Source organism: Colletotrichum gloeosporioides, assembly GCF_011800055.1.
Source record: "Colletotrichum gloeosporioides strain Lc1 chromosome Unknown consensus_50, whole genome shotgun sequence".
In the NCBI taxonomy this organism is placed as follows: Eukaryota; Fungi; Ascomycota; class Sordariomycetes; order Glomerellales; family Glomerellaceae; genus Colletotrichum; species Colletotrichum gloeosporioides.
Genome location: NW_025544695.1, coordinates 603,671 through 628,164, shown reverse-complemented (window position 1 = coordinate 628,164; position 24,494 = coordinate 603,671). Strand labels below are relative to the sequence as shown.

General features: G+C 53.6%; 7 protein-coding genes across 7 annotated transcripts; 3 read left to right on the top strand and 4 right to left on the bottom strand.

The window, feature by feature from the left end:
• Positions 1–2,102: 2,102 nt before the first annotated feature.
• Positions 2,103–3,118, bottom strand: GCG54_00000684 (uncharacterized protein; the record flags this gene model as incomplete). Its single annotated transcript, XM_045400818.1, has 3 exons — positions 2,103–2,423; positions 2,496–2,737; positions 2,803–3,118. 3 exons carry the CDS (start codon positions 3,116–3,118, stop codon positions 2,103–2,105), a joined length of 879 nt encoding a protein of 292 aa, XP_045263491.1.
• Positions 3,119–5,805: 2,687 nt separating this feature from the next.
• GCG54_00000683 (uncharacterized protein) lies at positions 5,806–7,383 on the top strand (the record flags this gene model as incomplete). The annotated part of the gene is made up of 8 exons (XM_045400817.1): positions 5,806–5,934; positions 6,000–6,034; positions 6,091–6,176; positions 6,258–6,280; positions 6,341–6,470; positions 6,536–6,806; positions 6,871–7,290; positions 7,341–7,383. The coding sequence occupies 8 exons, from the start codon at positions 5,806–5,808 to the stop codon at positions 7,381–7,383; spliced, it is 1,137 nt and encodes a 378-aa protein (XP_045263490.1).
• A 161-nt stretch (positions 7,384–7,544) lies between these two features.
• On the bottom strand, positions 7,545–8,540 carry GCG54_00000682 (uncharacterized protein; the record flags this gene model as incomplete). The annotated part of the gene is made up of 1 exon (XM_045400816.1): positions 7,545–8,540. One exon carries the CDS (start codon positions 8,538–8,540, stop codon positions 7,545–7,547), a length of 996 nt encoding a protein of 331 aa, XP_045263489.1.
• A 1,331-nt stretch (positions 8,541–9,871) lies between these two features.
• GCG54_00000681 (L-saccharopine oxidase) lies at positions 9,872–11,262 on the bottom strand (the record flags this gene model as incomplete). The annotated part of the gene is made up of 3 exons (XM_045400815.1): positions 9,872–10,115; positions 10,183–10,423; positions 10,479–11,262. 3 exons carry the CDS (start codon positions 11,260–11,262, stop codon positions 9,872–9,874), a joined length of 1,269 nt encoding a protein of 422 aa, XP_045263488.1.
• A 516-nt stretch (positions 11,263–11,778) lies between these two features.
• Positions 11,779–17,933, bottom strand: GCG54_00000680 (uncharacterized protein; the record flags this gene model as incomplete). Its single annotated transcript, XM_045400814.1, has 8 exons — positions 11,779–12,355; positions 12,407–12,769; positions 12,829–13,154; positions 13,226–13,774; positions 13,831–14,087; positions 15,646–16,658; positions 16,732–16,983; positions 17,038–17,933. 8 exons carry the CDS (start codon positions 17,931–17,933, stop codon positions 11,779–11,781), a joined length of 4,233 nt encoding a protein of 1,410 aa, XP_045263487.1.
• A 1,883-nt stretch (positions 17,934–19,816) lies between these two features.
• Positions 19,817–20,690, top strand: GCG54_00000679 (Carbonic anhydrase; the record flags this gene model as incomplete). Its single annotated transcript, XM_045400813.1, has 2 exons — positions 19,817–19,991; positions 20,044–20,690. 2 exons carry the CDS (start codon positions 19,817–19,819, stop codon positions 20,688–20,690), a joined length of 822 nt encoding a protein of 273 aa, XP_045263486.1.
• Positions 20,691–22,014: 1,324 nt separating this feature from the next.
• On the top strand, positions 22,015–23,217 carry GCG54_00000678 (uncharacterized protein; the record flags this gene model as incomplete). The annotated part of the gene is made up of 1 exon (XM_045400812.1): positions 22,015–23,217. One exon carries the CDS (start codon positions 22,015–22,017, stop codon positions 23,215–23,217), a length of 1,203 nt encoding a protein of 400 aa, XP_045263485.1.
• Positions 23,218–24,494: the final 1,277 nt, after the last annotated feature.

Below are 24,494 nucleotides of genomic sequence, written 5' to 3'. Positions count from 1 at the left end.
AATTCCGTGGATTTCATGGTTCAATTCAATGGCTGAGTGTCACTGTAGACTGGATGCAAAGTTGAGTGTTGCTATCTGGGCGGGCACTCGGTACCTATCGACTAATCATTCTAACAGTCGTATCTTCTAAAATCTCTACTTCTATTTCTTTAATTACCTCTGTCATCGTCGCCATTAGTATTGTTATTGTTACTACTGTTGTTTTCGCTGTCGTTATCCTCGTCGTCGTCCTCGTCGTCGTCCTTGTCGTCGTCCTCGTTGTCCTCGTTGTCGTGCCCCGTCGTCGTTGTCCCTATCCGCCCGTAGAGTTTTCAGACACCTCTCTGAGTTCGAGCTAATATTCAATACCCACTTCATTCCCATTCACACTCGTTGCCTCATTATTTCTTGTCAATATTCCCTGTCAACTTCTATCATTATCCCACCATGGCGCCGTCTGAACCTGGACACGCGATTGTCAGATACCGCAAACACACTCCGTCTCCGGAAGAGGGGTGTTTCTGCACCGGATACAGCACAATCTACAAGGCTAAATGGGACGAAAACAAGGAAAACTCCATCATCTATCAACTACCACCCGAGATTCTTCTCTATGTCATGAAATGCCTGGATGCGCCTAGCATGTATATGGCACGGCAGGCATGTTCTCTGACGCGGTCTTTTTTCAACGACTTCTCCTTCAGATATTTTCATTACGTGCTCAGAGACAAGCAAGATAACATCGTACCTGGAGCCCCCCTTGGTTTCCATCATCATGCGCTCCTTGGACACAGATCGAATATCATCAAACTTTTGCGATCTGACCAGACCTGTCCGCACCGCCACGTATCGATAGTCTCCGAGGCCTGTCGCCTGCCAGGCATTTCCCACCGTGGCGATGCGCGTCAGGTCGTCTTTCGAAGCGACGAGTGCTGGGACGTCTTGGGGATCAGAGGAGGAGAGGAACCGCCGAAGATGTATCAGAGATGGCCGCCGGTGAACAGCGATTGGACGATCAACAACGATTGGACGATCAAGGTCGCGACTTTGACAGAGGGACAAGTCGTAACCATGGACCTGCTCCGACAGGGCCTGAGGAGGATCGACAGCTTGCTGTGTCCGCACACTCGGTCGCCACAGGAGATCCTGATGAAGCCGTTCTGCAGACGACGTTGCGTGTGCTTCCGCGAGTCGACGGGTGCAGTGCAGCGGTGCTACGGGCACCCGCGCCCACGTCAAAGAACCGACTGCTGCGCTTGCCTGCAGGTGCTGTCCAAGGACGAGGCTGCTGTTGGAATGTTCATGGCTAGCACGGCGTCGCATGGTGTTCGGTGTGCCAGCTGCAACATTCATTATGACTGGACTTTGGATGAGGGTGATGTCCTTCTGAGAGTGAAGGGACCTGTCGAGTGGTTTCCCGCCATGCTGTGCTCAGGGCGTTATTGGAGTTCTGTGTGCTGGAGGGCGCTTCGTGACGTCCACGACTGGATTTTTTTCTTTGGCGGACCCTGAGCCGTATGATGGGATTGTCTTAATCCCTAGCAAGGAGTGTTGGAAGGACAAGAGTGTAGAGATTTCAGAATTGGGTACGCCCCTGGGTTGAGGCCTTGTCGTTAGTGACTAACAGCCTCAACGATCAATCCGCCTCAAGACATCCAATATTCTTCGTAACAGTAATATATTTACGTTAGTTTCATCCTCTTGTTGACAAAAGTCACACCAATAACCCTACACACTCAGCTAAGAACCACAATTGCTGGTCACGGCCTGTCCCTTCGATTGACGTCTACTCAGTGAGGCCACCACATATGTTCAAGCAGATCATTGATGTATCTCTTACGAGTCTATCTTACGATTGGGGTTATCCACCATGTCTAGCGCGGTGGTCTCTGCCGAGCTACATTTGTCGAATTCATTTAGACAGACTTGACGTATGTAGTAAAATGTGCTTATTATTACCCAGATTAGTGTCGTGGCGCTGAAACGATAATGACTGGGAATATTGCCAAAGCCGCTGCATTCGGTAGGGAAATTACATTTTGTGAGTTCGCAACGGAAGGAAACTGGGCAGTGAAGATGAAGGACGCGTCAAATGAAGACATTGGTGCCATGACAACAATCCATCAACCAGAAGAACAGACACAGACTGGGTCGCTGGAGGAAACACTTCCAATGTAGACCACCTCGACAGCTGCAAACGTTGCAGTTGCAGCAAACACTTCCGCTTTCTTCGCTCCTGTGAACATCGCAAACGCCACCGAAAATATGGTGGTAAAAACGATCACAAGCCCCATGCGATATACCATATTCTTTACAAAATACAGAACCAATATCACAAGTGTTGGGAGAGCCGCCGATAGAGCTGCTACAAGAATGTCGCCAGCTCTCTTGAGCTTTCTTTGGTCATATGTCCTGATGCCATCTTGTACAACCTTGGTCTGAGACTATTTGAATGTTAGCCTGATGGCACTGAATCGTGGAAGCTAGAGTCTTCCCTTGGTAAATCTCCCGATGACGAAATGGTAGAAATCAATGACTGGACCGTGCATGAAGTTCGTGAATCTATCTGATGGGGAACCCCCAACAGACAGAAGATCTTCCGCGTTCTGATCATCCCAAACCTTTGCTTCAATGCCAGAACGTCGAAGAAACCCCTCTCCCATCTTATCTCGCTGGAGCCAGAGTTTGAGGAATTCTACTTCAGCCTCAGACGGTTGAACAGTCTTGTGCAAGAATGCGATGTTTTGCAGTGCTTTGTCTGGACGAAATCAGCAACAAACATTGACAGTATCACTGGAGGGACGAGAACGACGACTGTCTTACTGTATTCGTCTAACTTTGGACTGATTTCCAAAAGCAAGTCATATTGTTCCGAATCTCCGTCCTCGGCATTGTCCCTCATGGCCTTGAAATTAATGCCGTAGGACCTCCGAACTTCTGAGTCGTCATCAGGGTCCTTATCTTCTGCTCTCACCTCCACTAGCTGCTGTTCCATATGCTGGAGTTCCGCCTGAAGTCGGAGAAGATTCATCATGTTAAGCCACTCAAACTTGCGAAATATGGCATATTCGTGAGACTGCGCAAGGAGCTGAGCCAGTCTTCCATATCCATCGTCTGAGTTTCCCGCCGAATACGCCATAGTTGTCACTCTTCAACGAGTTAAAATAATGTCTGCATGGCAGTCTCAGCAGTGTTTCAGTGATCGCAAATGGTGGTATGGAGTAGACCTTTGGAATATTTCGTCGAATTCTGCATTGCAGCTGCACAACGCTCGTTGAATGGAACCGCATTCATAGATGGAAGGTGTCGAGGGACACTGGGCGCGACTTCGAAGGAACAATGTTTTGTTGGTACATGGGTCATGTTACACAGCAGATGAGCAGAGGCATCACGTGCCTTTAGGTCTTAATGCATGCGTACCTGAAATGCGGGCGTATGATGTTCACTTCGCTGGCGAGGCTGCTGCGGTCGACAACATCTGCTGACGCGGCAAAAAACAAACCGTCAGAAAGTTAGATCACGCAGTCAGAACTATGGATCCAGTTTCCGTCACCGGCCTTCTAGTAGGTGTCATAAGCACGGTCACACAGGCGACAGCGTCGATCCGGAAAGTGGACAAACATCGCAAGCTATCAAGTTCGCCGACAGGAGCTGTCTTGCGAAGAATTGAATCGTCCATGGGTATGCTCCAGTCTTTTTATCACAGGAGTAGCCCTCTAAGGGAGCGTCTTGATGATGAGATCGGAAATTTTATCATCAAAGAGTTCCAAAACATCACCGACATCATCCCTATCATCACCCAGTTTCAACAGAAACTCGAGGATGACAAATTCTGGGTCATTACGAGTGAATCCAAAGATGTGGCGGCACTTCGCGAGATTGCGCATACGCTTGAGATATTAGAGCAACGTTTACATAATTTGGACCAAAAGTGAGTGCATGGAGAGATCGAAGAGGGAAATTTGATAAGGATGCTAACTATCAGACAGGATGACTCTAAGACAAATGGATGATCAGCTGCGAGCACTCTTTGAGCTATCAGGCCAGTCTGCCACGGAGAATAATAAAATGTTGGAAATTATTCGATCCATGGAGCAAAGAATCGGTGAGGGTAGAAGCGCAGAGGAAGAACTCTCGGAGGCGGAGAAGAGGATTTCTGAGGACCACCCAGAGTGGTCATCAGAACAGAAAGAGCGAAAACTCGAAGAATTACGAAGGCTCCTGCGTATATCTCTGGGAAGCCGTGCCAGGTTTAACAAAGATCACATGACATTCCCCTTTGTCATTCCAGTCCAGGATTCCGGAGCCGTGGTATCACAGGTCAAAATCGACACTGGGAGTCGACCTAACTGGATCAGCCTGGTTATTCTGGAGAAAGCTGGTGTCAAATTAGAGTTAGCTGGCGATCTTGGCTACTTCATCGGTGCAAGCAAGGATCCCTTACCATTCAAGCCTGTCGGCCGCGCCTCAGTCACTTGGTTCTCTGAAAACCAGGCCAAAACCTCAACTACAAGCTTTCTTGTTCACGACGGCTCGTTGCCATTTGATGTTGTCCTGGGGAGCAAGTGGGTATTTGGCGAAATGGCGCAGCAGCACTTCTCGGAAGCTTCTCTTCCTATCATGAGACATATCATCAGTCGAGGTTGGTCGCTATCCAAGTGTCCACACATGCTCATAGCACGGCATTGCTGACAACCTCTGGGACGCAGAGAGCGTGCAAGACGTCAAGAATCAAGCGGTGCAAGATGGAGCGAGCAACGAGCAAGTGATCGAATTTGACAAAAAGGGTGATAAGGCGAAGCGACAGAAAAACCGACTTTTGAAGGCGGCATCCAAGGCGGCGTCTAAAGCAGCAACACCACGGTCAGGGACGTCTTTACACACGCCGGCAATGTCAGCAAGCCTCTCGCGTCGCAATAGCATCGCCTTGAGTACACATTCGATCTTCCCCCAACGACAGGCTGCACCGGAATTCGCCCAAGTGGTCCACTCAGAAACAGGGGACACATCTACTGCAAACTCTTCTTATGAACTGGATTTGAACACAGTCGACCAGCAATAGGTTGCGAGATCCACTCATAAGCATGCTGCAACGCTGCAAGTAACATCCGCTCCATGGCATTCGTGCCCGTGAGGCTCATTGCGTTAGTTGAGTTGGGACGTTTGATGAAAGAACGTCCTGGATGCCAATTATTCTGGTTTTATTACTTTCTTCTGGTATCTCAGTTGATAGAAGAACGCCACCAATTGCATTTATTCGCCACTGGATTCCGCTTACTAGTCGTTCATTGTAGCCGTTTTAAGGACCAAAAGTGTGCAGAAACTTTGACTCTATGGATATCTATGCATTGCCAGCGAAATTCAAGACCTCACCACAACTAAATTCTCCAACACTGCAACATCAAGGGTTACCTCGGGGCCTGCCCATCTAGGGAAGGCGGAGCACGACGGTACCCGGGAGACTTGAATGATAACGCGCGATGGCTCCTCTGGAACCCCACTTCCCTCGGCCGGAGCGACGAAGCGCGCAGAGACGATTGGTTCACGACATGTAGGGACGGAGAATACGACGCTGCTAGCGACAAAAGAGCGAATCCAGAACTCGAGGTCCTCCATGGGTTCCGGACGTTGCAGAACCAGAGTCTTCAGCGAGGATCCTTGCTGAGGCGCGAGAAAAAAAGAATGGGGTGGTGTTTGCTACGAATCCCACCCCGCCGCTAATCTGTCGAGAAAGGACACTCAACTCCGACAACCCGCGCGCCCGGCACAGACGACACGATTTGGAGAATCATCGTGATAGTTACATTTGATCTTTTTTTGTGAAAAATGGCTGAGGAGTCTGAGACGGGACAGGTCGCCGCACCTGCACCTGCGCCTGCGCCTGCAGCCGCCGCAGCCCCGCCGGCGCCGCGACCAGAGCCGGCGGAAGCGGTCGAGATCGCCGACGAGGCATACGTCAGTCCCGCTACGACTCCGTCGTTACCGGCGCTTTGGGAATAGTACATTGCTGACAACACCAGGCCACGGATGATACATCGTCAATGGACGAGAGAATGTGCGAAACCTTTTTCCTCACTCCCGATCGCCTTCCCATGATGCTAAATCTGTCAGCTCATCCTATACTGCTTCGCTCACGTCCAGCGTCGTCGACTATCCCATTGAGTATGGTCGCCGCTACCATGCGTATCGTCCCGGATGTATGTACACTTATGTCTGTTGCTTCGCTGCTAGTTGAAGCACCGTACAGATGGGAGTTTGCTGACATTTCATGTGGTTAGCTTACAAATTCCCTAACGATGAGGTATGACTTTCACCAAAGAGGGAAATGGTGCGGATATGTCGCTGATTTCTGAGCCTGTAGTTCGAAATGGACAGACTTGATCTCGCGCACGCGATGATGGTCAAGGCGATGGGCAGCGTTCTCTTCCGCGCCCCGCTCAAGAAGGAAAAGGTTCATCGTATCCTCGACATCGGAACCGGCACTGGAATCTGTAAGTCTAAGTGCACACTCGTCTCCGCCTGAGAGGGTACATACGCTCATCGTGCAATCCGTCAGGGGCTGTTGAGATGGGAGACATTTTCGAGAATGCCGAGGTAATTCACACCCGTTCCTCACCCACCGACGAGAACACGAGACTCAAGAAATGGCAGGTTCTTGGCATTGATTTGAGCGCTATAACGCCTGAATGGCACCCCCCAAATGTCAAGTTCGAGATCGACGACATCGAGGAGTCCTGGGTCGGCCACAAGAAGTACGACTTCATCTTCTGCCGGTACATGGGCGCCTCGATCAAAGACTGGCCCAATTTAATGAAGAACATTTACGAGTGAGTAACACTCCCACCTATCCATCTCATAACAGCGGGAACAAAAAACTAATAACAACATCAGCAACCTTGCCCCGGGCGGATGGGCTGAGTTCCAAGACGTCAACACCACCTTCTACTCCCAAGACGACACCTACTCCTCGGAAACCGCGACGGCCAAGTGGATGAACGGCTTCATGGAGGCCTGCTCCGCGACGGGGCGCGACCCCAGCGTCGGGCCGAAGCTCGAGGGCTGGGTGCGCGACGCGCAGTTCGCCAACGTCGTCGCGGACCGCATCCGCGCGCCGCTCGGCCCGTGGCCCAAGGACAAGTGGTACAGCGAGCTCGGCATGATGAACCTGATCCTGACGCTCAACGGGCTGGAGGCGCTGTCCGTGAAGCTGTTCTCGGAGATGCTGGGCAAGACGCAGACGGAGATTGCGGTGCAGCTGGCGCTTGTGCGCAAGGAGCTGAAGAGTAACTCGTTCCATGCGATGTTTGATATGTAAGTTGTTTTGGTGATGATTCTTGAGGACGTTGCTGATTTTGATATAGTCATGTTGTTTATGGCCAGAAGCCGGCTCAACCTTTGCAATAGGGTGCATGTATTTATTCTGCGAAATGGCCTATCATTGCATTACAATAAATTCAAATCATATTACTGATTAAAGCTAGGCAACAAACATAAGAACAAAACGTGTGGTAAAAGCTGACATCAAGCTTAACTATCAATGGCATCATCCATGCTTCAATACCCGCTCAGTTACCACCGTACGTCTGCAACCAAAATCCAAGGAAAGCATAACCCCCAGCGCAGCGCACATTGGAGTTGTTCGGGATCATGTACACAAACCCGCCCTGGTTCGGGCAGTACCCAAAGCCGTAGGTGACGGGGTTTCCGCTAGGCGAACCACTCGACTGGCAGTTGCCGTAGTAAGCACCGTTCGTGCGGCCGGTGTAGGTGCATGTGATGGGGTACCCTCCGGCGCCCTGCTCGGCGCTGAGCACCCTATCGTTGGCCGTCGCGGGGTCCGGGAGGTAGAAGTCCATGAGCAGCTTGGACGGGCTGTTGTAGTTGCGCAGAAGGCCGGCGTTGTCGACGTAGAAGGGCGTGGCGACCGAGGCGTCGCGGACTAAGCGCAGGGCGCCGTCGCTGTCGGTGGTAACGTAGAGACTTCTGTCGCCACTGCCCTGCAGGATGAAGGGTGTGGGCGTGTTCGTGGGCGTGTAAGCGGCGAGGACGGTGCTGGTGGTCGTCACGGTCGCGGTGGAGGCGGGGAGCGTGGTAGTTGCGGCGGTAATGCCGTTGCAGGAGCAGGCGGAGGAGTAGCGCGCCGTTGGGACGAGGGTGCCGATGGTGGACTGGCAGGCGGTCTGGATGTAGGACGGCATGCTGCTCGGCTTGTTCTGCGAGGGCGTGCAGGACGAGGCGGAGGTGGTGACGGCCTGGCGAGCTTCGATCTCCTCCCGCTTGAGCTTGCGGAGGCCGGGGTAGGGGTTGCTCAGGGTGGTGGTGAAGGAGGTGATGGTCGCGGTCTCGGTGACGGTGGAGGGGCAGGGCGTCTGGGTGACTTGCATGAAGGAGGAGCAGTCTGCGGAGGCGGAGGCCGGGCCGGGCTTCGAGCCGACGAGTGCGCGGAAGCAGTTGTCGCGGGCGCAGGTTGCCTGGCGGCCGAGAAGCTCGTCCATGGGGGAGGCGGCTACATGGCTGACGATGATGCCGCTGACAAGAGCGTTGAGGAGAATGGACTTCATTGTGATGAAGACTTTTTATGGTGAGAGACAGGAGAAGGGTAGAGTCTCTGGTGTCTTGGGAAGGTCCTATTTGTTCTGACTGTCGAGAGAGTGAGGACCAATATCATCCTCCTCGGGATGGGCTGACTTTATAGACTGTCATCGGGTATGAACTTTAAGCAGCAGGGCCCAATTTGAATACGATATCACCAGAAGCGGACGGAAATGGTCCAGCTGACAGGAAGAGAGGTTCACCAAGCCTGACCGTCTTGGACACAGGGTCTCCCAGCTGAGCATCGTGAAAGCTAAGGAAGCCCCATCACCTCGCTTCGCTCAACCCCATGCCTCGCTTACATCCATTCTCGTGAAATTCTCGATTCGGCGGTTCCAGAAGCATGCAAAGAACACATAGTCATTGTGAAGTGGAGTTGCTGAGCTGCAGAGGTCTCGCCAAGCCCGACTTCCTCTGAATCGTCTTCCAATACAGGTAATGGCTGTACCCAATTAGGACACACTCATGACTGGATATGGCAATGAGAAAAGCACGCTCCGAGACTGAATCCCGGAGCTGAATTGCATGGGTAGTTCAGCAGACCGGGGTACCTCACTTCCTCCGCATTCCAGGCTCTGTCCAAACCCACTCTGCCATGTGTACCACCGGGGCGGACGGGAGCCCGGGGACGGTCTGGCCGCCATTCGAACGGTTGAGGCAGAGCGGCCCGCATGTTTTTGACAGGCGTGGCGCCCGGTAGCTAGCTTCTCCGGCACTAGGTCACTCGTGCAGCTGTGTAATAGTGTGGGCGCTATGCCGTTAGTCTCCGACTAGCTGGCTTCGGTGGCGGGCTGAGTGCCGGGGTATCAAAAATTCCCACGAGTGTTTCGCCCGATTTGGTGTTGTCTGGACTCAAGTCGCCCGACTTGGGATATCAACTCGGGAGAAGAGTGTCTTTCGGAGGATATTTTGTGTACTTTGCTTCGCATAAGAGACACCCTTTGCTAAGAGGGTTTAGACTTTGTGTGAATTCCAACGTGTAGAAATGCAAGTCAAACAGCTCTGCACTAAATTCTAGGCGCTTCGTATCTTGAATCGCGGTGAAGTTGTTGTTTTGAAGCCCAACAACACATGAGAAGGTCCTAGCCAACAAAAGGACTTCCTCGTGGACGGGTTTGCCGGCTCGGAGCATCGTCTCCTTCCAGCCTAGAATCCCCATTGAGGAGAACTACAGCATGTTGAAAATCCACATGTTTCTCTCAGCATGTCTCCACGCAAAAATTGCCGAAGTTTCACAAATGGCAACAACAACCCAGCATTCACACAATACCGCTAACAAGCTTCGTTCGAAAAAGGCCCACTACTTCAACTCACTCAGCTCCTTCCTCGGCCACGCGCTATGAGTCGGCGGAACAAGAGTCTTATCCCACGCCCACTTCTTGGCCAGCTTCTCCTCCAGAGTCCCCTGGAGCATCTGCACCACATACTTGCCGAGCACGGGCAGAAACTTCCACCCGTGGAACGAGCCGATCGTGGCCACGTAGAGGTTCTTGCTCCCGGAGTGCGGCGAGATGATGAAGTCCTCGCTGGGCGAGACGGCCTCCCTGGTTACAAACACAAAGTTAGAATCTTAATCTTCAGCAGCATCACGCTTGGAGAGCAAAGCATTACCAGCAAATGCGGTAGTTCTCCACCTTCCAGTCGTCGCTCAGCTTGCCGTAGATGCTCTTTCCGGCAAAGTCCACATCCTCTCTCAGAGACGTCGGGACGTTGAGCTGGGCGTAGTCAGGCCCAGACGGCGGGCGCGAAATCTGCGACCCATTCGCGTGCGGCTGCGTGTTCCTGAAGATGGTCTGCCCCCAGAACTTGAGCGTCTTGTCGCCCGAGTGAGGAACGCTGCCGTTGCTCGCACCTATCGTGAACCATCGTCAGTCACACATACATCTCCCACACGATATCCTACTCACCCCGATCAGGCGGCACCATCGAAATCCCAACCGGGCCCCCGTAAAGCTTCTCATCCTCCACAGGCGCAAACCCCTCCGTCACAGCCGCGGCCACAAACCTCTCCCCAGCCAGCACCTCCGCCCTCCCGCTATCAGCCAGCAACTGCGCCGTATACGCCCCCGTGCTCAACACCACCTTGCCCGCCGCGATCCTCTCCCCCTCGGTCGTGACAACCCCCGTCGTCGCCCCCTCGCCATCAAACTCCAGCCTCGCAACCTCCGCTGTCACATACCTAACCCCCAACCTCACCGCCTCCGCAATCGTCGCCTCAAGCGCCTCCTTCGCCTCCCCCCATCCACTCTTCCGATTCACAAACACCTCCCTCACCCCCGTGAAATCCCCGCCCTCAAACACGCCTCCAAACTCCTTCCTCGCCTGCTCCACACTGAGCGCCTCCAAGCCTGACTCCACGCCCAGCGCCTTGTAATTCTCCCTTACGACCTGCGAAAAGTCCGACGGCGAAACCCAGCTCGCGCCGCTCTCGTGGTAGAACGGCGCCCACAGCGGGTCGGCAGCCCAGCGCTCCTTGGCCTCGAGCGCGAGCCGCATGTACTCGATGTCCGCGTAGTCGGCGCGCACGACCTTGTTCCAGTCCCACGAGGCGGCGACGCGGATGGGCGCGGCGGCGGCGTTGCGGTCGACGAGGGTGATGCGCGCGCGGGGCTCGGCGCGGATGAGGTGGAGTGCGGCCGAGGCGCCGAAGACGCCTGCGCCGAGGATGAGGTAGTCTGACGACTCGGCCATTGTTGTGAGGATTTGGAAAGAAGCAAAGAATGTTAGTGTTCCCGAGTCCCAACGGATCAGTTGTCTATAAACAAGGTGAGTTTTCTGAGGTTAGTGTTTGGTATACGATGAGATAACGTCGTGAATGCTGTTGCCCGCGGGGCCGCTCGAGGTTCCCCATCTTATCATGTGACGTCATGTGATGAGACGGGCACGCAATCAGCAGACGGTGCATGTTATCCATTATTCCTGCGGTCACAGAGTGATAATGCAAGTGGAGGACAATATCGCGATTCGTGCAGATAAATAGTTGGTGATAGTACTTGTACTCTACCACATGGAAACGCCGAGCTATGCAGACTAAATCAACATGGCTAGAACAAACCGGGCTAAAATGACAATGTATGCCTGACATGCTTCGTCGGCTCTCAAATGCAGAAACAAAAAACACAGGTCGTACATCTGTATCAAAAGGGCCCAATGCCATCTGTACAAAAACAAAAACAGCCGAGGCGATCGCTGTGCAGCGCCCAGGCCTCACTTTGAGCCACCACTCAAAACCCACTTCTCCACCAACGCCCAGAGCTCGGCGCCGCTGCCCTCGTTCGGCCCAGCGACGGCCCTATCGCTCTCGGCCAACAGCTCTTTAATCTCCTTCCTGTCGGGCACCGAGTAGCTCGGCGGCTTCGTCGTCTCGCTCTCCTGGATCGCGAGCTTGACCCACGGCTCGAGGTACGGCTTCGCGGCCTCGGGGATGTCCTGCTTCATCGCCCACGCCATGGCCTGCGCGGCCTGCAGCAGGTGGACGGTCATGCGGACGACGCGCGCGGTGAGGCCGCCCATCATGCAGAGGCGGGTGAAGAGGTCGTTGGTGGCGGCGTGGCCGTCGTTGAGGAAGGGGATGAGGGCCTGCATCGTGACGAAGAGCTGGCGTGTCGTGTAGGAGCTGACGGTGTATTTCTGGAGGTAGGCTTCGGCGAGGGTGGTGTCGGAGAGGCAGTGCTGGAGTGTGAGGGATTTCACGGTGGTGGCCGTGTCTGTGAACGGGGTGTCGAATTTGGTGGAGGGGTGGAGGGAGGTGAGGAGGACGTAGGCGATTTCGTTCTCGTGCATCCTGGGTGCGTGGTCAGCTCTGAATAACATGACAGGCACAGGAGGGGCTCACCTGAGGAAGGCGGTTGAGGGAGTGAAGTTGAACTCCATGCGAAACCGCTTCGGAAGATCCGCCCTGAACTGTTGCAGCTTGCAATACAGACTTTTCCTCCGTTTCAGATCTTCTGCACTGCCTTTGATGTTGTCTCCTGATGTTACGTATTGCATGATTTCATACTGAAGACACGCAAGATTGCTGTTGATGGTGGCTATTCCGGGAACAAGGGGGATCTGTGTTGTTGATCCTAAATATGGCCGTCCCAGCACGTCAAGATTGCCTCTGTTCTCGAGCGCATCCGCTCCATTGTTGTCGAATAGTTTGGGTATTGGTGGAGGCGGTATATATGAGACTTGGTGGTAAAAATACGAAATGCGGCTATTCGTCATTGTCAGATGGATCACCAACAAGAGAGTGGGAGACAAAAGTCGACCTACCTTTCCATGAAGAAAATCGCCCAGGCTGCCTTTGATATAGCAAGTCTCTCGCTCCTTTCCTGGGGATCGTCCTCTTTCAGCTGAGAAAACCTCCTCTCTGGCCTGAAGCGCTTATATCGCTCCCACGCCATGTAGCGATACATCTTCGCCGTCGGCTCATCGCCAGCAATGCTGGCTGACCAGTCAATGAGCACAAGCGCGATAATGGTCGGCAGCGTCGCGCGGCCTTGGCTCTTCTCGACTAGCTGCATGACTTCATCTCTGAACCGCCTGGCCAAGTCTTGCCCCGTAATGGCGCCAAACTGCTTGGCTCGTTCTACAAACGGCTTAAAAAAGCACATCGTCAGTCCCGCCATAATTACCGCGGCACTGGATTTCGAGCAGTGGGCACACTTACACTTCGCAGGGCGCATATGGCGTTGACGAGGATGGGGGAGCAGTACTTTGCCTTCTTGACGTTGCCGGCCCTCATGTCCGCCACAAATAAGTCGCGGTCGACGGCGGGGAAGGCGCTGGCGTTCTCCCAGCTGAAGAAGTCGGTAATGAGCTCAGATACGAGCCCGTCGTCTGCGATGGCTGTCCAGGGTTTCGCGGGGACGCGGATCAGACTATTTTCCATGGCCTTGTCGTTGAGCTTGGCTAACCTTGAATCGCTCACGCGCTCGTTGGCGGCGGGCGAGGGCAGCAGGATCTCGGCCTGGCGGATGGACTCGAGGACCTTGAGCGGGTCCCCGGAGACGCGGATGCGGCGGAAGATCTCCTGGGCCTCGTCCTCGGTCTTGCTGCAGACCATGCGGAAGAGATCGCGGTACTGGGCGTTCTCGTTCTCGAGGACGTTGGCCTTGCGCTTGAGGGCAAGACTGACGGTCTCGCCCTGGTTGGCCTCATAGTGGCACTCGACGTTGCGTTTGGTGCAGTGCTGGCATTTTGGCCTGCTGCCGTCGCACTGGGATGAAGTGTCAGTATTTGAGTCTTGGGTGGTGGTGGATGAGGCGCTCTCACCTTTGCTTTCCTGCGCCGACAGTTGTCGCAGGCGACGGCAATGACCTGCCTCTTTGACCCCGAGGTAGCCGACCGAGGCTTGGCTTCGCCGGATGACTCGGTACTCGGGCTCCTTGCCTCACTGCTATCGGACCCCTTCCTCGGAGGCTCGATCGGGAAGCCGTCTGGGCCGTGGGCGGAGTGTGAGTGTGTTGCTGTCGTTGCCGTTGCCGTTGTTTGCGGCGCCGGCACGATTCCGGCCTGCGTGGTCGTTGCACCTGGAGCGGGCAGGATCACACGGCGACGTTTTGAAGGGAGCGACATTACAACCGCGAGAGGGGCTTTCGTCGCGCAAAGCCTCGCTGTTTCTTCCGTGTCGAATGAATCAGGACTTAACGAGCGTGATGGCGGGTGAGAAGTGACGGGGACGTGAGCCTGAACCGAACGAAGGGGGAAAATTGGCTTCCAAGGTTCGCAAAGTGAGCCCGAGCCCGGTGGTCGTTCGAGTTTACCTTGCTGTTCAGTAACTGGACAGCGCTGAATCTCGATCACTGATCAGTGGGACTGCCCCCTGGGACGCTGGAAACCGCTACGGGTGGGTCCGTCGGAGCGATGCTCCCATTGGCTGCGGCGCTGGCTCCGACCAATAGGAGGCCGTCGGAGCACGCTCCTGCGCTCTTGTGACGCCCCTCTGCCGCCCGCCGCCAGGGCAAGGGCACCTAAAAGTAAATGGGACAGGGGATGCCCAAGTTGGGGCCGGACAGCGACGTGCAAGTCCACGATCTGCTCAGAGAATAATCAGAAAACAAGAGCCCATCATGTGGACGCATGTGTCTGGTCAAAATCACGTTGGGCACCTTGAGCATTCTTCAGTTCAGATGCATCCCAAGTTGGGGCACTGTCTCCCTTCATTGGCTGGAAGATACTCCGGGGCCCCAGGGGTAAAAGTCTAGGCCAGGTCTGGAAGGACCGGTAAGAAGCCTGCCCACTCTCTCTCCTTTTGTCCCAGTCATCATTGACGCCTAACTTCATCGGCTATGTCTCGGCCAAGGAAAGCGGGCGTCGGAAGAGCACCTAGCTACACGCGTGGCATGCATGTCTTGCCGTGTGCCGTGTTCCACACACACGCATGCTTCTTTGAGTCTTGACGAGAGACTGACGTAACTCCACCAAAGGCATCAAACTCGTCCGGGTTCTGAGGGGCCCCAGTGAGTAGACTTACTACTGTCTCGGGAGTTTGCAGCTATCTTATTACGAGCCTTTTCCTAACCAGTGGAATCCGAGGGAATAAGCGCTTGATGTGTCCCCGACGTACAGCCATGTTGATGGTGTAATCCCCGTAGTCATCCGAATCAGCTTCTGAGGAGCTTGCCGTGTCTGTCGAGTGGCTTCCGCCGTCCAAATCATCAGTCTCTTCGTTTTGTGGTGTCTCTAATTCCACTTCTTGACCGCTGGTCGTTGTGACGGAATCCAAAGCTTTCGAGGCAGTCCCCACGTCTTCCAACGTTGGGGGCGCGTTTGCTGTACTCCACGTGGGGTCCTTTGAGGCCACGGCTTCTCTACCAAGCTCTTCAAAAGCTACCTTGCTTCTAGATATCTGGGGCGAAGAGAAATAGGCCACTCCTTCTGTATCGGGTTCTCTGTCCAATTGGCAACGTTCAGAATCATCCGACTCTGCGGTCGTCACGCCAGAGGGTTGCGGTATGTGGCCAACCTGTTGAAGACTTTCTCGAAACTTCCTGAACTTCTCTTCCGCTTCCTGTGTCTCTCTTGCTTGATCGTCAAAGGCCTTGGCTGCCCATCCAACAGTACGACGAAGGTGATTCATGTCCTTACTTTGGATGTCTCCTCTACCCAAGGCATCTTTCCTAGCAGCTTGGCCATTCCTGTCCCGTCTTTGGGGCTTCATTTCCAGTCTGAGGCCACTGATGTGACCAAATCGTTCATAGACCACTTCATCTGGCTGTTCGGCGTCGTCAACCCTCATGAGCGTAATGATGAATGGCTGTACCGCGCCTTCATTGTTTTCAGGCGAGAAGAACACAACGATGGCCTCCCATCCGTCTCTTCCCATCATGAGATTATGAATCGGCTTGTGGTCATCGTCGTCCGGCAGGATTTCTAGGCCAATGTTTCCCGCCAAGTGGTACTTTTCGTCACTGACATCGATCGTAGCCGTCCCTTCGTCGGGATGGAAGGTCAAGCTACTGCGAACTGACCACGCTTCTAGGTGGAGGTAACGGGAGAGTTGAACAGGAGAGTCTTGCGACATGTACTCGGACAAAGATATAATTCGACCGTTACAACATTCCAACCGAACGTCGAGTTCTGGGTCCGGCATCAACGCATTGTCCGGCGTCCCGTAAGGCAAGTTCAGGAACCCAACATTGGCTCCACACGAAGCCCAAGTCCAGGTAGGAAACCCATGACGTTTTCGAATATTGTTGCTCGCCGGATACCATGCCAAGCTGTACCCAAAAATAGCCTGCTCGGAAGCAAACACGGCGCCTCTCAGAGGCCCAGGAGGCGAGCCATCCAACACATTCAGGTTGGCCGCAAATGGCATGCCCCACGCATGGAAAGCGGCGTCCTTCGTCTTGTCATTATAATCATTAAGCGTGGCGGTGATGGCGTCGAGGGCGTCACTTTCGAACGTGAGACGTCGCTTTGAGTAGTGCGTGATGTGCTCCCACGCAGAACGACTGCGAACACCGAAAAGACGCAGCGAAGATGTGTTAGCTTCAGACGGATCGGTAAGGCCTTCGCAGTTCTGACTCTCGGCGCATCTGAATGTGACCTGATGGGTGCCGAACATGAGTTGTCTGACAGAGAATACATCCTCCTGATATCTGCGGTTGGAAGATAGTTAGATTCGGATTCGCGTGGCATTTCAGCTTACAAACCTTGGGCTGCACAACTTACGTCCACGCTCTAGTATTCCACTTGATGCTCTTCGAGTCGCTCGTGTAGGGCTCAAGAGCCGATACCAGCAGACGTCCTCCAATATTTGCATGCGCCTGTGGCTGCCGTCGTCTTATCGAGACACCCGGTAGTCCATAGGCTGAATCATTACCTGCGGCTGCAACTATGGTGAAAACAGCGTGTCGATAAATGACATGCATCTTGGACAGATGGTCGCTAAGGGTTTCGCGGTCGTCTTGCTTGATGCAGTATCTAAGTTGTCAGTCCCTAGTCTTGTATGCCATCGGCATTGACCCTTTGGCTTACCTATCAACCCAGAGATAAACAAGACCCATTTCTCTCACTGCAGTCATGGCATCTTGGATGACCAACGGCATTCTGGCTAAGTCCAGTGATGACCGAAAGTCGTTCGACTTATCCGGCTGGCCCCATACATAGCTCAGAGCCACGTATGACGCATCAGGTGCTGCGGGCTGAAGACTCTCAGTGTTGCAGTTTATCAAGCAAAACCCAGTTATGCTGAGTTCTTGTTTAGTTGACCGGCATGCCTCGTGAGAGTCTTCACATGTTTGCACGAAGGATCGCAGCAACTTCCAGTTGATTGTGGAGGGCACGAGACGACCTGCCGCCGCCTTCGATTCAGAGCTTGAAGCTGGGTAAATACTTCCCAGATAACTTGCAATACTCTTTCCTTCTTTCAATCTGCCAACCTTCAGAGCAACAAATCCTTCGTTAGGTATATCCATATCGGCAGTCGCCGGTGGGCACAACTTGTTGGCTGCGGTGGTTGCGGAGTCGGCATTCTTGACATCCGACTTGATAAACAGCCCTTCATTGGCAATCGCGGTTCCCAAGATGGTGCCGAGGTAGCTCGTCACCTTCGAGTGGCCAATACCTTCCCACCTGGTACTGCTGATCCGATCCGCAAATAAGAAGTAACCTTGAACAAAGGGCGCATCGGTATCGACATTGTTGCAAAAGTAGCATGTATCATGGTAGGATGTGAGTGATTCGTCTGAGAAAGGTCTGTGAACTGCCTCCGCCAACAAACGACACAACGGGCATTCGCTCGATAGCATATCATGCGGAACGTCGCCCAATTGTGTGACAATCTGTGGAGTGTCATATTTTCCAGCAAATATCTTGTCCAGATCGAGACTATCACATCTTGGACAAAGTGTCGGAGGTACGTTGGAAACCATCGTCGACTAGCTTGGCGGCTGCTTGGTTGGACGGTGTCACAATCCCACCAGACTTCGCGGTGTGAGATGGAGTAAGAATGAAAATGAGCGGGGTAAATTCCCGTGATTGTGATTGATCTGATTTATCACAGCCAATGATTGGAACAAAAGTCCCATAGTACTACTGATGCCTGCCGGATTCGCTCGAATTACACATGACTGGCTCCACTCCGCGATGAATGCAACGACTTCGGCCAACAAGGCCCATATCACGAAATCATTCTAGGCCAACCAATTGAAGTCGCACATCCGTTGAGTATGAAAACACTATTAACAGGCTTGAAGTATAGTCTAGCGGATTGTCTTCCAGTTCATCAACAAACATCCATTATTATATGATCAGGCATGCTTCAAGGCCCTAACTTCAATCACGTTGAAACTTTGCCGACTGCCCACCATGTTGTTGCGGACTCAAGAGAATGTCATAAAACTTCCCATTCAATTGCAAACCATGAATCCTTCTCAGTGCTTCTCTAGACGCTTTTCCGTCCCTGCTATTTGTTCCACGCACAAGGCAGCAGGTTGCAAATGATGAAAAACGGAAGAACTGACAATGAGCGACCCCGAGATAAAAAGAAACGTAAGCAGCATGGCGTGTCGAAGTGCCTTAACAACGAATTATCCTCGGTTACACGCTCCAAGGGAAAGAGATTTCTCACATCCGGCCTCCCCCGAAGCGGGTTTACCCTATTGTCTCAGTCTCAGATTACTCGTGTCTTGCATCCCGCCCCCTCTCAACGCAGGAGGCTCTTGGACTCGCTCAACTCCACGAATAAACACACGACCAGATATTAACCCAGAGCTTGTCCGTAGTACGGACTGTGCTAACTGCAAGGCGGTCTGCGGCTCGGCAAAGTCCAGACCTCAACGAACCAGTAGCTCCTCCAGGATGAGGCACTGAGACCTCAGCCACGTGCTCAGATCATCGCGGGGTTCCTGCATACAAGCAAGCCTCTCAAACGTCCGTGGCCAGGAAATGACACACAGACTAGAAGGCCGTCTGAGCACAATCCGGGAGTGCCCGGCCGGTATTCGTTCTACCAACACGACCAATGGGATGTACTTCCCCGCGCAAAAGTCTTGGGAAAACTTAAGGCCGTTCGACAAGGCGTCAGCCAAGCCACACCACGCTGCTCGCCATTTCAACCGCCAAGACAGAACACAGCAGAACAAGCGTCCGGCGGTCGGCGAAGGGACGCTAGCGCGAGGCATTCTATTGGCTAGTGCCCGTCGTATCCTGTCAATTCATGCCTGTCCATCTCGTCTTTGCACCGAATCTGTGGCTCATGATTTCGCGAAAGAAAGTTCACTTCCGCTTCCAACGGCAAGATTTAGCTTTATAATTCAGGTGATAATGAGGGGTTCACCTCGAGTGGCGGCAAAATTCAACACAGAGTTTCCTGCCAGGATATTGCTCAGCGTCTGCTGTACTGCCATCCGGTGTTCCAACAGCGAGTGCTGTCCCCATCCGCCGGTCCAGCACCCCAATTCCTGCGCCAAGCATCATGGGAATAAAAACGCGGTGTCAAGGGTTCAGAATCTGACGATGGCTATGCTCTGTTTCCTTCCTTACTTCGTTAGCACGTCTTGGCCGGCCGACTGCAGCTTTTTGCCAGCCATGCGTCGGGATCTCGCCGACAGTTTTGGAGGCTGCAAGCCACCCACTACGGAGAAATGAACTTTCGTGAGGTGCAACTATCCATGGACCCCGGAAGCGCATGGAAGAAGTTTATAAGCCTGCTGCGAACCCTCAAGAAGTGGAATTATTCACCAATCCAACCTCATCTACCATCTGTTGCGCTGTCGTGATTGAGAGGCGAATATTGTCTACGCAGTTTGCGACCATGTTAATCTTGTCGTCTTTCCTCAGCGCCTTGCTGTGGGCGTCTGGGACATTGGCCTGCGCGAGCCACGAGAATTACCATGCCATGGGGAGAAGAAGACAAACTGCTCCTGTGCCTCCAAAACCGGCAGACTGGGCCTATGAGGCTTCATTCAATTGGGGCCGCATCAACCCGAGTAAGCGAGCAAGACTCATCTCATTTCTGAGCCTCACTCTAACCAGCCTCAGACTACAGTCTTTGCCAGACAGGCACTCAACAGTCACCAATCGCGCTTTCATTCGGTCTCGGCCTTGCTCTAAGCCACGTCTTAAAGTTCAACTACCCAAACAAGACCGCTGGCAACTTCTACAACTGGAACTATGGGCCAGCGTTCACCGTCACGCACCCTGAAGGCGTCTACACGAATAACCCATCGTTTACTTACGACGACATGACGCTCTACCTGAAAGGCTGGCATATCCACTCACCAGCAGACCACACCGTAAACGGCATGCGGTCCAAGGCTGAGTTGCACCTCGTACACGTGGACGAGGAGGGCCATGAGAAGGCTGTGCTGGCTATCCGCCTCGATCCGGGCAACGCCAACAGCACCTTCTTCAACCAGCTTCCCAAGATGATTGGGTTCAACGATGTGGGCATGCAGCAGGAGACTGAAATCAACCACATGCCCGCTCTTGAAAGCGTCCTTCTCTTCAACGAGTTCTGGACCTATCAAGGCAGCCTGACGAGCCCGCCTTGCCACGAGGGGATCCGCTGGTTTGTGTCTCGTCAGGTCATGTTCACTGGCGTTGAGCAAATGCGGGATATTCTGGGCGCAAGCACGTACAGCGCAAGAGCTGAGCAGGAAGTCTGGCAGCATCGCATCAACGATTAGAGAGAATGATTGGGTGTGCCTGGGGCTGAGGCAACCAGAGTGTGGCAATGAAGGCGGCGCAAATGGAGCAGGCGACGACAGGGGTGGATGAAAAGCTGCAGTCGGTCGCGATGTCTCGCCTGTCGTGATGATCGACGATTTTTTCTTGTGTTCTCTCATTATCTCCGCTAGCATCAGATACCACCTAGATCTCCTATCTCAAGTTGACCACAGAAAGATGTTTCAAAACAGACTGTCGGTATTGGCGTGCGGTCAATTTGAGCTTAATTTCTCCTCCAGATGCTAAAACTTCTCCACTACCTTAGCGGACACAGGCGGAATCGCCCTTCCCCTGGACGGTGTCCACCTCGGCCGCTCCCTCGAGCCCGGAGCTGAGGCTGACCCCGAAAGAGCGAGAAGATCACTGCCGGTCATGAGTCGCGGCGACCCCGACAATTCATCTCGTCGTGAACCTTCTTGGATGCCAAGACCACAGTCTCATTTCTTCCTTTTTGCCCAGCCCCAGTCACACCACTCCACCCCTCGTAACGTCATGATGGTGTGAATCCGCGCAACTGTCTCCGGCCCAACCTTCTTCTCCCAATCTGCCGTTCGTCGGCCGGGCTTCCACGGCAGGGTTGAGCTTCGTAACACCAGCGAACCCCGCCCGTGTCGAAGAGCTATCAACCCGGCCGGCAGCAGATAAGTCTAAAAGCTTGCGCGTGCGTGTAAGCCGGTGTTCCCCCCATCACACACCACTGAGCCAATCCCCAACAGCCGATAAACCGAACGCGGATTGGCGGCTTGTTTCAAGTTGAGCAGACTTCTGCGGACTGGGCGAATTGGAAAGAAACGCATCTCCCCACAGGTCGGGTGGTGATCATTTCAACACAGCCCTGCTCAGCGCAATCACCGTGGCTGAGATCCCGGGCCGGGGTTGCTTGGCCGTTGGGACGAACCATCGCTGTTGGCTCGTTCCCTGATCCGCCCTGGCTTGGCAGATGCAGCTCTATATAATTAGCCCTGCCCAGCAATGATAGACCCATCAACTGGTGGATTTCGAGCGATAAGGTGGAGTTGCGATGGCGCAGAATTTTGCAGACGAGTAGGACTGAACTGATTGACACGGGACATGGCGGGAATTGTTGTTGACGTAGGTATTTCGTTGAATAGATCGGCAGGGCCGCGTGGTCTCCTCCGCGGCGGCTCTTGTCTTCCCCGCGTGATCTTCTCCGTTTCTCGACCACAAATGTGAGCGATCCTGCTCTTCTCCAGTCCGTTCCGGCGCGTGAGATTTTGATCCTAGCAAGAGGAAACCCAATTCGGACGTCCGCTGCCCATCTCGATGCGTTCCGACACCGCTTCCGCTCTCGGCCTTTTGGCCGGTCTCATGACCACTGCCGCCGCCCGCCCCGATGTCCGCGCCCGGTATGAACAGATTCGACGACAGAATGCTGCAGATTGTCTGGAGGATTTGGAGGATATCTTGGATGACGCGCCGACAACAACGCTATGGCCTGCGACAGCCTGCGACTTCACATCGACCCTCTCAGGGGCCGAGCTCACAACCACCTATGCATCTTACAGGAGTAAGATGGCTTCGTGGTACAGCAATGATTTGGATGACATTACCAAGCTTGAGGGTAGCTGCACGCAATACGTATCAGTATTCGAATCCATCCGATACTGTTACGTGACGGGACCCTACCCAACAGAGTCCTCGTCAACAATATCCGCATCCGCAACGGCAACGGCGGCAACCACCACAGCAGGATCGTCGACGGCTAGCAGGACCTCAACGGGAACTACAAACACATCAACAACGAGTGCGACATCAACCTCAACGCCGGATGATGGGGGAGGTCTAGATCCTGGCGCGAAGGCTGGTCTTGCCATTGGCATCGTCCTAGCTGTCGTACTCATACTGTTCATCTGCTGGAAGTTCTTCCAGAGATACCGATCAAGCAGGTTAGATGGAGCCGAGGAACACTCAATGAAAGGGGACGTCGAACCACAGATGCATTCGGCCGCAGCTATTGGCACGGCTGGCGTCGCCGGGGCCGGGGCCGGCGCCGCTATGGCTGCGGCGGCAGCCAGGACGAAATTGGCACCTCCGGAAAACTCAGTATATGCTTTCAAGTCGGAGCTGAGCGGCGACTCCCGACCGATCTCCGAACTTGACCCCGCGGCTGCCGTGGCTGCTAGGCCGTACGACCCGCCCCAGCACATCGCTGAGCTCGATCCGGAGCCACCAACTCAGCTGAGCGAGCTACCGGCCGATAACTACGACCCGACAGCGAACCATTCGCCTCCGCCAGCATATGTCTCTCCAATGCCCGACAGCTCCAACAGAAACACCCTAGACACGGCTGTATCGCCGCTCTCTCCAGATTCGAGCACAATGCAGGGACAGGGGCTGGGAATAACAACTGGTGAAGAGATATCCCAAGGATCCAGCAATAGCTCTGGAAACGCCCCCTTGGTGCCACAGACACAAAATGACACGGTACAACATGGATGGGGACGAGGTTGGCTTCGCAGGGAATAAGAAGAAGAGGGCCAGTAAAGAACAACGCCCAGTGAATGCAGAAGAAATGATTTGGGTGCGCTATATGGAACAGGAAGGGCTTGTTGATCATCAATCACGAAATGCTTTCCGTGAGGCCGACTACTAGTAATCCGTGGTGGAAGAAATTGGGCCAATTTTAACGTTCGGATGGAACTTTTCATGATGTATTGAGTGTAGAGCAAGGCTGCCACACCAACTATTAGTAGATACCCTTCGAACAATCGAAATTTGAGGAGTAATGCGCTCAACATGTATCTGCATGCTTTATGAATGAGATGTGTGCATCTGACTTACAGGTCTCGCCCATGCTCAAGGCTACTTGATGTAAAAATTGCCTTCTCCGGTGGCGATTGTTCTTGCATTGGGCGATGAAATGCCTTTCAAGACCCATCTGCCTTTTCGGGATTTTCAGCGCTATGCAATCCCATTGGCTCTTTGTTTTGATTCCAAACATATCTGAACTTGGAGAGATTGGGGGCCATTCTTAACAGCAACGTCCGTCTCCGAGCAATGCTAGACAGGTCTCACCTAATTGCTCTGCCTCATCGCCAAGACAAAATCTCTTCCAAAAGACTGCGCCAACATGTCATTCACGAATGCCCAGCAGCCGTCTGTCTAATTTTCTCTTGGTAGGGAGATAAGCTAGTCCGTAGCTGTCTCTTGGCTCTCCCAGGAACTACTTCGGATGCGAAGGCCTCCGTTATTTGCCCAGTACGCCAGCGAAAGTATTTGCAGCTTGCAGCCTCATAGTCCGGAGAAAAGCAGACATGATCGTCTACCTAGCTTAACGTTTGTTCGTTTTTCTGCATCCAATTGACCATACTCTGGGTGCCCAATATTGTGAATCTGGCTTCGGCACATCACTGTTGGATTGAGGGCCAAGCAATCGCCAAGGAGCTTGTCCAATATTTGGCGCTACCGGACAAACCTAGACAAGACACAACAACTCCCAATTTTTCTCGGTAAAAGTCGCTTCCGCTGCCGAACCCCAAGTGATCGGCGGTGTCATGACCGTAACCCCAGCACGCCGACGCGCGCGTCCCCGGATCGGGGGACCAGCAATGTTGCCAAGGGGCCCCGAACCATTGCCGGTCATATTTGCAAGCAGGGTAGGAACTTCGCAAGCCTCTTGGCCCATTCATCACGACGGTTTCTGAAGGCCACAGCACCGGAGTTCACTCCTGGGTGATGTCGACCCGTTCCATAGCCCCTTGGCTCAACCAACACATAACCAGAGGCGGCATGTCTAGCTTGTG